The sequence below is a fragment of the Camelus dromedarius genome, chromosome 15, assembly GCF_036321535.1.
Source record: "Camelus dromedarius isolate mCamDro1 chromosome 15, mCamDro1.pat, whole genome shotgun sequence".
Taxonomy (NCBI): domain Eukaryota; kingdom Metazoa; phylum Chordata; class Mammalia; order Artiodactyla; family Camelidae; genus Camelus; species Camelus dromedarius.
The window spans coordinates 24,360,722-24,374,119 of record NC_087450.1 but is presented as its reverse complement, the minus strand read 5'-3'; the positions used below and the strand labels follow the sequence as shown (position 1 = coordinate 24,374,119).

General features: G+C 41.7%; 1 protein-coding gene across 5 annotated transcripts in view; it reads left to right on the top strand.

The window, feature by feature from the left end:
• EML6 (EMAP like 6) overlaps nt 1-13,398 on the top strand; it is a 214,091-nt gene that overhangs the window by 168,335 nt on the left and 32,358 nt on the right. For all 5 annotated transcript variants that reach the window (XM_064494485.1, XM_064494483.1, XM_031467040.2 and 2 more), the window contains exons 26-27: nt 4,210-4,411; nt 4,515-4,641. In XM_064494485.1, the coding sequence (XP_064350555.1) occupies nt 4,210-4,411; nt 4,515-4,641 (329 nt within the window). The remainder of the gene's footprint in view (nt 1-4,209; nt 4,412-4,514; nt 4,642-13,398) is intronic.

Sequence of the window (13,398 nt, the reverse complement as noted above, 5' to 3'; positions counted from 1 at the left end):
TGACATCGGGATACTTACCCCTAAATGTTTTAACATGCATGTCATTACTGAGAGTTCAACATTTGTTTAGTATTTTTAAAGTAAAAGTTTTAAATTTAGTTTTTAGAATTTTAAGATTTTAAAATTTAAAAATGTATAGTTGAGATGAACAAATTTTATAGTTCCTTTTGATGCACTTTGACAAATATATATCCGTATATAATCCAAACACCTATCAAGATACAGAATGTTATCCCCCCGTGAAATTTCCTCATGCTAACTTCCAGGTCAGTCCCCACCCCCACTCCACCCTCAGATGAAAAACCATTCCAGTGTTTTTCACCATAGATTAATTAGCTTACCCTGTTTCAGAACTTCATATAAATGGAATGATCAAATAGATTTCTTCATGTTGTGTGTAACAATAATCCTTCCTCTTTATAGCTGAGTGGAATTCCCTTGTATGGATACAGGAAAGTTTATCTACACAGCTATCAGTGGACACATGCTTTTCCCATGTTTGGTTATAATGAAGCTGCTATAGGCATCTTTGGAAAAATCTCTGTGGACATACATTTTCTTTATGAAATATGTAGGAGCAGAATTTCTGGGTTATAGGGGAAAATGTATGGTTAACTTCTTGAGAAACTGCCAGACCTTTTCCCAAAGTGGTTGTATTTTACACTCTCACCAAAAATGAAAGAGGTTTCAGTTGCCAGTTAGGCCTTGTCAGACTTGTAAAATGTAGCTGTCCTGAGGAGTAGATAGTGTGATCTTTTGTATTTGTAACTTTCATTTCCCTGGTGTCTAATTGTACGGAGTACTTTTTTGTTTGCTTATTGGTCATTTGTGACGTGTTTGCACATATCTTTTGTCCACTATTTTAAACTGGATTGTTTATCTTTTTATTCTTGAGTTCACTATGTAAGATTTGATGGAAGAAATAGTTTCATAATTTAAAAGCATTTGAAAACCACTGGTCTGTATAAACCACTTTGATAGTATCACTTCTCTTCCTTTTCTTTTAAATCTGATTTTTCCAGCACTCTTTCCTTCCCAGTTTCAGGGACCCAGGCTGATGAACATTTCTAGCTGGATAGTCCCACTCTTCCAGTGCTCTGAGTGTGTTGGCCAAAGTTCACCATCTGTTATGGACTGAATGTTTGTGTCCACACCAAAATTCATATGGTGAAGCCCTAACACCCAGTGTGACTAGATATGTACAGAGAGCATTTAAAGAAATAATTAAGGTTAAATGAGGTCATAAGGGTGGGGCTCTGCTCCAACAGGATTAGTGTCCTTATAAGAAGAGACACTGAAGAGCTCACTCTCTCCGTGCACACATGCACTGAGGAGAGGCCAGATAGGCACTTTCTGTGTGCTCCTATAAGGGGTCTGTAAGCCAGGAAGAGAGCCCTTACCAGGAACCAAATTGGCTGGCACCTCTTCCCAGCCTCCAGAACTGAGAGAAGTAAATTCTGTTGTTTAAGCCACCCAGCATGTGGTATTTTGTTATGGCAACCCTGCCAGCCTAAGATACCCTCCCATTGCCGTGTTCTAGTGCTGAGTACCATGTCAAGCCTTAGTGCTGCCTAGGAGATCTTACTGTCATCACACAGCTCTCTCTTTGCCCAAAATTCAGGTTCCATTGTTAGACTCTAACGTCATGTCTTCTTTGTTCTCCTTTCCTGTGAGTTACTAGGTGTCTCTTGCAGGCATCTTTCTGTCCTGACAAACATACTCCTTATATATGCAGTTTTACAGTATAAAATCTTGATGAGGGCATCAGCCCCCTCATAATCACATTGTCTCCAGCCTCCATAAGATAGACTCTCCCATCTGTCCAGTACCTTCAGCCACGTCCCAGAAAATCCAATGCTCTGTCACCATCTGTATAGCTACCTGGTGCTTCCCACAGCCTCCCTTCCTTTCCAAAGCTGGTCTCTTACACTGTATCAGAGAGGTTATAAAGTACCACCATGTCATGTACATTTTTAAAACCTACCCTCAAGTTGTCATGTTTCCTTCTCAGAGTACCAAAGCTCTAGAGAATGGTTCTTCAAAGAGGAACCTCATAGGAAAAATTTTACAGGCAGAGAAGCAATATGTAAAATGTTGTGAATGTGGGAAAAGGGTACACAGCTTTCATCTGAGTCTCAGGAATTTCTCACCTAAAAGCAGTTAACAGCCAGCACGCTGGAGACATATTCCAGGTTCTCTACTCTTTCATGACCCAGTGCAAGAGGAAGGCGGTGGTAGTGAGTCCCGACAGGTGTTACAGAGATACAGAGATGTCTGGCACAGTGACCCAGGGAGACAGCTCACCTTTCTGGCTGGGCCACGTCTCCAGAGGTTCCTTCCACAGGCCCTAAGGGGACCAACAAACATCCTGCTCCTGGGAGGAGCATCTGGCTTCCTGGAACCTTCTAGTAACCGTGAATTCCCATCATTGTTCTCTGGAGCAGTGATCTTGTTTCCTATTCTGAGAATCTTGAATCATCCCTGCTCGAAGAATCCCAGCTTTGTTCAACAGCCTCAGTGACTCAGTTTTTTCCTCTTTCTTGCCTGTGTCACTTTCTTTCCCCTGCAACCTGATTGTGGTCACTTTAGAACATTTCTTCCTTTGTCTCTTTCTTTTTGGATTCTTCTGTCCTGTCTCAGTGTGGGAGTATAGGGAGGTGCTTCTCATGCTCTTTCACTTTCTCCTTCTCTCAAGAACCAGCTTACCTTTGCCTTGGATCAAATGGGTGGGTGGGTTCCTGCTTCCAGCAGGAGGACCAGCAGGACGCATGGCTGTAGCCACTCTGACAGTCGTCTTTGTTTCCATGCCTGCTAGAAACTCACGTGGTCACACAGTGGTTTCCTTTGGAAATTATTATTTTGCTCTCCCTACTCCCTAGCAAATTGTGGCTCTGGAGGGCTTCCTAGAAATGCTGCCTGCCTGCTGGCTTCCCTAATCTTTCTAGACTCAGTGCTCTGCAGAGGGGTGGGCACTTTCACTCTGCTATCAGGTAGGGGTCAGCCAAATGCACAGAGATCTTGACAAAGAGTATTTCAAAGTCACACACTCTCCTGCCCTGTCTCCTGCCATGTGTCTACGCTGGCTTCAGGTTTCCCAGCATGCCCGTCCAAAACCCTCTGGAAGCCTCTTGCCAATGACTGAATAAAGTTTTCATCGGAGGGAGCAATGGCCCTTGCACGACCTCACAAAGTGCATGCGGCTTCCCACGTTGCATAAGGCATTCCCTGGGAGTCGCTAAGAGGATGGAAAATCTCTCCCACTTTCAGTGGCTTCCGCTGGAGCTGTTTTTGCCAGGCTGTGGCTCACAAGCCAAAAATGGAAGCTGGTTTCTGGTGCCAGCTTGGGCTTCCCACTGCTTGTCAGGACTGCCCCGGGGTGAGCAGCTGGTCTCACCTCAGCCTCATCCTTCTGCACCTGAGGGTGCACGTGGTGTGGCCTGGGCACCACTCTGAAGAGCTTTCAGTAGTTGCTAATAGATTGGGTTCTATTTATTTGGTTATATTTGATAAAAAAGCACCTTACTTTGTTTTTGTGTGTGTTTTATTTTTAAGGTGACATGTCAACTTGTTTATTAATTGTATTTTTCGGTTTGTATTCTTTATTTGGGGGTTTTGTGGTGGTTTTTTCCTTTTTCTTAGAGCTCACTTTGTTTTAAAATCAGTTGAAAGTTTCTAGTATTAGAAATTGTTTCCAGTGTCCATGGCAGAAACTGTGGCATTGGTTTTACATCTTACTTGAGGCCCCAGGATTGTAAAAAAGAAGTCCCTGGCTCTTCTGTCCCAGCTGGGCTGTGAGGGGTGACTGGGAAGACACTCCTCATCTCAAATGTCAGCCTGACTCACAATCAGGAGTTCACACTGGAGACCTGAGGAGAATACATATTTGATATTCGAGAGAAACAGAAACAAGCTTTTTATACTTTCTTAAGCTACCTTTTTCAGCTTCCAGAAATAGTTTCTGTAGTTTATTCCTTCCCTCACAAACTGTTTATTGAGGACCCATGTTGAGGCAGGAAATGTTTCAAGGAAGCAAGAAATCGAGTCCCTGCCTTCGTGGAGGTTACATCCTAGAAAAATGTGGGGAAATGACAGCTTGGGGGAAACGTATATCCAGTAGAAGCCACGCTAGAGAATAACCTGGATGGAACAGTCCAGAAGAAGGAAGGATGAGACTCCGGGCGGGGTCATCCCCAGTTTCTGGCTCCGCAGGGCCAGCACGCAAGATTCAAGAAGTACGTGGGCCACAGCGCCCATGTCACCAACGTGCGATGGCTGCACAACGACTCGGTGCTGCTCACGGTGGGCGGCGCCGACACGGCCTTGATGATCTGGACCAGGGAGTTTGTGGGAACCCAGGAGAGCAAGCTGGTGGACAGTGAGGAGTCGGACACCGACGCGGAGGAGGACGGAGGTGAGCCCCAGCGGCCACGTGCCGAGCGCGCCTCCCTCCCCGCCCCGTCCTGTGCCGCCGGAAACCAACTCTGCCTCCTTCCCGTGTCTCTCTGTCGTTTGAGGCTATGACAGCGACGTTGCAAGAGAAAAGGCCATTGATTATACCACCAAGATCTACGCTGTGAGCATCAGGGAAATGGAAGGCACCAAACCACACCAGCAGATGAAGGAAGTTTCAGTGGAAGAAAGGTATGGTGGCGCCGGGTTTGTTTGCATTTATTAAACTTCACGACAAGAAACTTGTCGAAACCACAGTGAATTTTCCTTTGCCCTAAAAGGTGCTTCTCAAGCTAGTCTTTTACGTATATGCACAGTCTTAACCAGCACACAGGCTTAAGCTGGAGGAAATGGTCCACAGCCTCTAATGTGAAAAAAGGGTGGGTTACACTTTGCGGAAGTCGTGTGTGGAAAATGCCTCCAATAGACATGAGACTTGGTTAGACTAGAGAGGGTGTGAGGAAGGCCCAGAACCGTCCTGAGTGTGATGGCAGACAGGAGAGCGTGCTGACTCCAGAGGTGGGAGGAAAGGCAGGCTTCTGAGGTCTTGGAGGAATATCTGTGGGTTGTGAAAAATAGTCTTCCATCCTGACAGTAGTCTGCGCACCAGGCTGCATCCCTTGCTGTGCCTTCTCCTATTGTGTCTTCACCTGACCAGCTTTGTTCAGGCGTGTTTGGAGATTCCAGGCTTAACCAGTTTGATTTTGTTGCCGTGATCCTCTGTGTAGAAGGAGGGTTTCTAGTAGTATTTTGGGCCTTTTTGATGTGCTATTGTAAGTACTGATAAGAGAAAACACTAGCATTTCTAAAAAAAAAAAATTCATAATTACAACAATGCTTTAATTTACCATACTCATACTAAAGAGGAAAATATTGAGTAAAAATACTAATATCTAAAGAGAACTTCATGGATCTCAAAGACGTTTAAGAATTATCTGTGGGCTCTTCATATTGATATGGGTTCAGTGTTCACAAGTACCCTGATCTCATGATATATAATTAATGGGGTTCAAGTTGGTTTTTTTGCATTCAGCATGGCTTTATGCTTAGTAATAAATATTTAATAGATCTGATCTATCACCTTTTACTATTAGGTGAAAATTTAGATACAAAGAAATGTCATTTCCCTCTCCTGCTTCAGTTCAGAACCAGATGTTAAAATAAGCCTGATAAATGGTGGGTGTGCTACAGGCAAGAAGATTGAATTGATACAAAAAAACCCTAATTCTTTCCTAGCCTCTTTGTTAAATGTTACTCTCAGGGTTCAGAGTTGTCTTTTGATTAAAACAAAATAAGAGATTTTTCTGAAGTAGTCATTACGGTTTATTTTGCTTGTAACATGTTTTTTTTTTAGTGGCTGCAAAGAGGAAATATTTTTAAAGGACATAAATCTAAGGAGAAAGAAAAAAAGCCATATGCATATAAATGTATGAATAAGCCTTCCACTTAAATAATCCACCCTAAAAAACATTTGGCCTAAATTAAACATTCTTTTGAAAAAAAAAAATGACCCAGCCTTTCCAATTTCACATAATGTTATGAAATGAATCAACTTGACTATTATTCCAAGGTTGCTTCTGGCTAATTTCTACAACCCAGTGCTTCATTCTGCTGAGATTTACACTGGCCACCAAAATACAGACATCTAATCAAATTCCTAATCCCAGACACTGCAGTTGCTTTCTCTGAACCTCTCTTGGTCTTATTGTCTCTTTGGATGGATCTTTAAAAATCTCATACCTGCCCAATTTAGCAGGAGGTAAGAAAGGTGACAGTAGAGAGGACCCTAAGAATTTTCAGTCTTAAACTTCAGAATTTTGAAGCTACCTCATTTTTTTCATCATGCCAGATTGGAAATTTGTCATACATTAGCATACACAGGGTTGACTTTTTAAATATGAAAAAAAAAAGCTTCATAGTGTCATGAGACACTGGGGTAGGCATTTCAATATTTTACTGGCATTTAAGAAAATAATTCACACCAGGGTGTAGTGAAGAAAACATGTAGTGAAGAAAACAATTTTAAGATATAAATACAGGGTCCAGAGGAATAGACAAGGCTTTTCTATAATAGCAACATGCTTGATAACTTAAAAAAGCCTTGACAGCATCAGTTCCCAGAGGGGGCTGTAACCAAAGAGAGGGCTGCCAGCTGCACAGCATGCTGGGAGCAAAGCAGGACCACACCAGGAAGAGGCGAGGGAAGAAGGAGCAGCCAGTGGTGTCTGAGTTAGCTGCCTCCATGGGGGTAGGTCACTTCCTAATCAGAACTGGGAATCAAGTCTCCTCCAATCCTTATCATTAATTCTAGGAGACTTTGAACCTCAGAGATAGGCAGCTTATGAACTGCAGAAGAAAGGGGTGCCAGGCATGGCTGGCATTCAGAGGATTTGTGAGAGCAGGATGAGAGGGGGAATGTGGGGCAGGACCGAGCCTTTGGGGTAGGGGGGACTCTTTGCTAACAATAAGTCAGGCAGGCAGCTCACCTGAGTCCTCACCTGGGGTGCAAAAGGGGCTCCATGGACCCCAGCATCCCAGGCGTCAGAGAAGCAAATGCCTGGGGACTCAGGCGTCAGGCACAGGGGGCCAGGCAGCACCCAGGTTCTCCCTGGGAATATTCGGGACTGTCAGCCCTGGCACTGCTCCCTTTAACTACTTCATGCCCTGCTAATTGAAGAGGCAGAGACTCCTTTACCTTCCCTTCATTGTTCTGTCCTGTGTGTACGTGCAGATACCTGCCTGCACCTGGGTGTTCTAAACACCTGTGTCTATTCATGTAAGACTAACAGGAGACAAATTCCTGAGGACCTCCAAATATAGGAGCTCGGAACACCTGCTCAGTGCAGGGGCCTGTTTTGCCTCCTACCAGTATTCCAGGCAGTTCTTCTTCTGGTTTAAATCCTTTCCACCTTAGAACCCCTGAGATGAGTGTGGTGTCTGTCATACTGAGAACAGTGCCTTGATGGCAGCTGTATATTATGCATCAGTCGATTTTAAGCAACTGAATTCCTAATTCCTAAACTTTAAAATATCATAAATTATTTCTGATTGGACTCGGTGTGATTTTTAAGTAGCGGGGAGGCTTTGGATTGTGCTTCTTAGTACAATTTCTAACACATTGTGAGTTCCTATTCTTCAGAAGCCATATGATCTTTAGTTCCAGTCTTTTGAGAGGTGGGAAAGTGGAAAGAAATGTGTCGTTGCTGCCAGAAGAACGCCGGGCTACCCCTACCAGTATGTGGTCTCTTCCCGGTATTGATCGAGCGTCCTGGTCACCCACGTCAGCTTTGCTCTAGCACGCTGGGCTGCCTTGCCTCCCGTCCAGCGAGTCCCCAGCCTTGGGTGAGCCCTTGGGTGGTTCTGCTGCTCAGCTATGTGTGGCACGTGGCTGAGGAAAGTCAAAAAGTCTTTTCCAACGTCAGGAGTCCGTGCTCCCAGACCTCATCTAGCGCTCAAAGTGCACTCCTTGGTCCCCAGCTAGTCCATCAAATTCTAGTCTAGAGCAACCTTTCCAAACCTGCCCTGCCTCTCAAGCTCCCAACTCCAGCCTGATGCACCTCCTTGCTCTCAACTTTTGACCTCATCTCCTAGTTTACCATGTTTCCTCACAATAGAGTAGCTGTTTTGTCTATCTGCAAACTTAAATTTATTACTTAAGAAGTGTTTAAAATGTCAGGAAGCTTCTCTTGAGAAAGTTTTTAAAAATAGGAGGCAAGAAAGCTTAGTTTTCCAGAGCAATTTAAAGTACAAAATGCTTACTGTTATCATAACTCAAGGGATGGTGCCAAAATCCTGTCCTCTGACTTCGGTAAAAACAGTTCTCCCAAACTTGCCGGAAGAGTAAACCCCTAACGTTTTCTCAGTACCAGTTACTAGAGTTGCCTGAAAAATTATGAAGTTTTTTTCAACACATTAACAAGTTCATACCTTGTTTATATATTGATTCTTGAGTTAAGGGATTTTAGTCTCAAGGGCGTCACCCATCCCAAACTGGCTTAAGCAAAAGGAAACCACTGGCTTTCACACCTGAAAATCCAGGGATAGGAGGTCTTCAGGTGTCACTTGATTGGTGGGGTTGGGGCACGGCTCAAATCTTGCTACCAGGACTCGACTCTGTTCTCTCTCCATATCCCAGTTCTGCTTCCTCTAGGTTATTGCAGTTCTTTAAGTAGAAAAATGGCAGCAGTACCTAGACTGTATAGTCTCTGCTGTTGAAAGTCTTCACAGGTATCTTATGATGTGCTGGGAAATATGAACCTTTGATGATTCTGAAGTAGTCACATGCCACGCATAGACTAGCAGTGTAATCCCTCCACCAGAAGTAAAACTCCAGGGCTCTTAACCAAATTAAAGAGATTGATTTCTGGATGGACCCAAAACAATGAATTAGTCTACTACACGCCACCCTTTTCTTGTCATATAGACACTCTTAGGATGCCCCAGTTTAAACTGTCCCACGTATGATTGAAAATGTAGTTATCCCCTCCCCAAAGAGAGAGATCCCAGAGTCTTAACCAGTTACTGCATCCAACCCCATATCCAGGATCGTGGGACATTGTGATGTCTTCTCATCCAGGTCCATATAAAGCTCCTCATTGTTCTGTGGCTCACGATAATGTCAATCAGCATAACCTGTTGAGTAGACAGTGAAGAGAGGAAAGAGTGAGGATAGTTGTTTTAAACGACCACTTGAAAGGAGGGAGAATGAGGTGCAATATGCAGTGCTCACTCGTCCATGCCTGTATCATCTTCAGTTGGGCATGACAGTCAAGGATTTCTGCCCTCGCATTGTGCGTGTTTTGCATAACTGGACAGTGTATGAATGTTGGAAGATACCAATAGTCAGAGGATGTAAAGGTTTTGTTTATGACAAAAGATATAGACACATAATGGAAGTGAAAATGTAAAGTAGGAGGTAATATAATATCCCCTTAAAGAATTAGCTTCTCAAGTCTCCCAAATTCCTACTGGGATGCAAGCAGTGCCCTGTGCAGTAAGGAGTCTTGTAGGTGTGGGAAACTTTGCTATGCTCTCGGGAGAATTTGTATCTTCCTGCCCCCACCCCAAGAACTCCTGGACTCTTCCAGATGCCCTGGCTCTGTGGTTGGCTGCCCCCCAGGTGACCATGAGCAGTGCACACAGCTCTGAAATGGGGAGGGGAAGGTCAACTTTTAGAGACCCCCAGAGACCCAAGTTTCAGGTCAATCTAAATTCCATTTTTTAAATCATGTATTCTCTGGCCTGAGATTTGGCATTTCATATCATCAACTTAGAAAAAATATATTTTGTATCTCAGACTGATAACTGCTTGAATTCTTAAGGAGGGGAAAGTGTATCATTTATAGCCATATTAGTATTTTATTTTTAAAAATCAAGTCATTTTTCACTCTTTCTAACCTCACTTTTGATTTAAAATGAGCACTAGTTGTTTGATTACTATTGATATACATTCCTTTTTTAGAGCATAATCTGTATTATTTTTCTCCTGCAGTAATAATACAACTTTTTTTACATTCAAAACGAATGGCGTGCTGTTGTTGCCTTCACTTCATGTTTAAATTATCACTGTTTGGTTTGTAGCAGACCTTTATTTGGGTTGGTGTATGTGGCTTTTTACAATACCACTGTGTATTTCTGAAATTGTCCTTGTTTTTTGACAAGAGGTCCCACACTCATCTTTGGTTTTCCTGTCCCAAACAGAGAATCTGGTCTCTGTTGAGTTCACATTCATTTGTTGCCTGTAACTACTCGAGATTTCTTAAATTAGTGTAGACCTAAAATAGAAAAAAATTACTCTTAAGGTCATGAGGTTACGTTGATATTTTAAATATAACCCATTTTTCTCTAATAGGAATTTTTTCCTGTGTTTGATGCACGATGTTATATATTGTATTTCTAAAAATTATGTTGGATAGTCTTGTCTAAAACTTCAGAAATCTCTCTCTTTCTCTTCTGGTTTTGATTCTTGGCTTAAGCTCCCTAAAATTGACTTCAAATGATATAAAAATACAGGACACCTAGTATCTTGGATAGAATTTCATAAAATTGGTAGACAGTGAAAGGAATAACCTAAGTCTTTCAACCTTGGCCTAAACCTAAACTCACTGTGTCAGTTGTGGTCCCAGCAAGAAAGGGAGAGACTCTGAAAAGGAAGTAACTGGGGGAAGAGCTTACTGAAGGGGCTGTTAACAAAGGTGTGGGCAGGATGAAGAGAAGCAGCAGGAGTGGGGCAGCACCTTGGGAATTGTAATGGCTGGAAGCCATTGCTATCCCTGGACCTGAAGGGGAGGATGCTGTTGCCAGGTGTGGAGAAGGTCGCTGTAGGAGCAGGCCACCTTCCAGGAGCTGAGACCTGGGGGACAGGGTTGAAGGTGACCAACCTGAGTCCCAGCAAGGGAGTATTGAGGGAATACATGCCCCAGCTGCATTCTCCTGTTACCCACTGCTGGTGCCTCTCTTTCGCTGAATCCAGTCAGAAGCTGAAGGGCAAGGCAGTCCATTGATGTGGTGCATGGTGACCAGCCCTGGAGGGCACAGAGCAGGAGGAGAAGGGTGGAGGTAGATACAGAGGGGTGCATGGAAAATGTCCAGCTCATTCTCCTGTAATTTTTTTCCAACAGAAATTGGTGTTATTGTCATAGAAAAGAATTTCAGGCCATTTTAATGTTGCACAGTAATTACTATCCTTTATAAATGCCTTTGAATATGCACAGATACTTTCTACCTAATGTTATAACTGTATAGATACAATCAAAGATGCCAGTGAATACAACCAAATCAATACCAAGAATTATTGGAGACACTTAAAACTTGACCCAGGTTAAGTGGAACAGTTTTAATGAGCCATAGATTTTACACCACTGTCTGGGGGTGCCACAAGAATCAACTCATTAGTACACGGAGAATTAACAACTTTAAAAAATCTATATTTTAGTCACATTACATTTTGATATTCCCCAATATCTTTAAAAATAATGTTTAAATCTTTAAAATTAATGGAGATGTTGGCCCATCTCCAGAGATTTTTATGTTCACATTAAGACAAAAAAACCCAGAAATTAGAAACTAAAGTTATAGAAATATTTGGTACCAATATCCAGTTTTTTGTGTAGATCAAAGTATCATGCAACCCCAGTTTTGCATCCTATGGTAACTGCATAATCACCACAGAGGTGAATTACAAAGGCGTTTTCTTAATTTCTAGATAGGATCTAATAGTATCTCCCAGTGTGGGATATGGTCTTTTATTAAAATCCAGATATCATGACCAGCCATTAGTCTTCCTAGTTGTGCCTGATGGGGTCATGTTCCTATCTCCTCCTCACCTAACTGCTTAGATTACCCATTTCCATGGGGAATAGTGATAATGGATATTTTTTATTTAATTTATTCCGTTGGAACCTGCATTCAGACCAAAACCACACTTTATGATGAAAGATACAAAATAAATACAGATTGAACTATTTTTATGGAAATAGGCATATAAAGTACTCACCAACTTTTATTTTTCTAAGTGGGTGTAATAGTTATCTTAGGGATTGTTTTCTCAGTGCATCTGAGTCAGCAGTCTGTATTTTTTCAAGGTCCTTTATTAACAAATGCTGAGGCTTGCAGCTTCTGGTTCTCTACCCAGGGTTGAATAAAAGGCTGTGGGACTTAACCCTGTCTGTTTCTACACCATCTTTATAATATCATTTTGCTTATTATAGCATTTTCCACCTTTTACTAAAAGGAGAGGTTCAAACCTCCCCCACCCCAACCTCAGAAGCTGCATAACTTAATGGTCACAAATCCAAATCCCAAATAGAGCTAAAACATAATTTTTTTCTTTCCTCAGAAAGTTTTTGGGCTTGCTGCTAAACTGTCTTGTTTATCTCAGACTGGAAAGATCATCTCTCCCTTAAAAAAAAAGTGTAAAGTTGGAAAGTTAGCGTTTAACACTAAAGCTGTATTGTCTTAGCACCAGTTTAATGTAGTTTACTTATGAATTATGGACAGCTGTAGAAACATGATATTTATGGTTTTAGTCTTCACTTTATCAGAAATATTTAGTCTAGATATTCAGCTGTCTTACCTGGCTATATAACATGTACACAACAATCTTCTAAAAAGAAGTTTTAAGAAATCATGCTTTTTATACATTTTTATCAATTAAGTTTTATGTCTTAATTAAATATTATTTGTTTTTCAGAGAGGGGTGATCCCTAATACAGTTAGAAAACCATTTTAAAATTTCTTCCTCTGTATTGTGTTTTTTTTTTTTCTAAATTACATTTACAAGGTCCAGTTGTTTGTAAGGGGAAATATTTAGAATACACTTTTTTTTTTTCATTTCCCTCTCATCCAATATTAGATATATATTGGGGGTTTCTGTTTGTCTTTACCCCCAGTTTTATTAAGAAATAATTGACACACATCACTGTGTAAGTTTAAGGCATACAGCATGATGATTCAATTTACATATATTGTGAAATGATTACTGCACAAGGTTCAGCTAACATCCGTCTTCTCATATATATACAATTTTTTTAAAAAAGGGAAAAATGTTCTTGTGATGGTAACTCTTACAGTTTACTCTTAACAACTTTCATATGTATCATACAGCACTGTTAGCTGTAGTCATCATGTTGTACATTATATCCCTAGTACTTATTTATCTCAACCAGAAGTTTGTATCTTTTGACCACCTTCATTCAATTCTCCCTGCCCCCACCTTCTGCCTCGGGTAGCCATAGAAAGAGTCTGATCTCTTTTTCTGAGTTTAGTTTGGTTATTTATTTGTTTGAAGATTCCACAAATAAGTGAGATCGTATAGTATATGTCCTTCTCTATCTGACTTATCTCACTTACCATAATGCCTTCAAGGTCCATCCACATTGTCACAAATGGTAGAATTTCCTCATTTGTTATGACTGAATAATACTCCATGTGTGTGTGTATGTATATGTG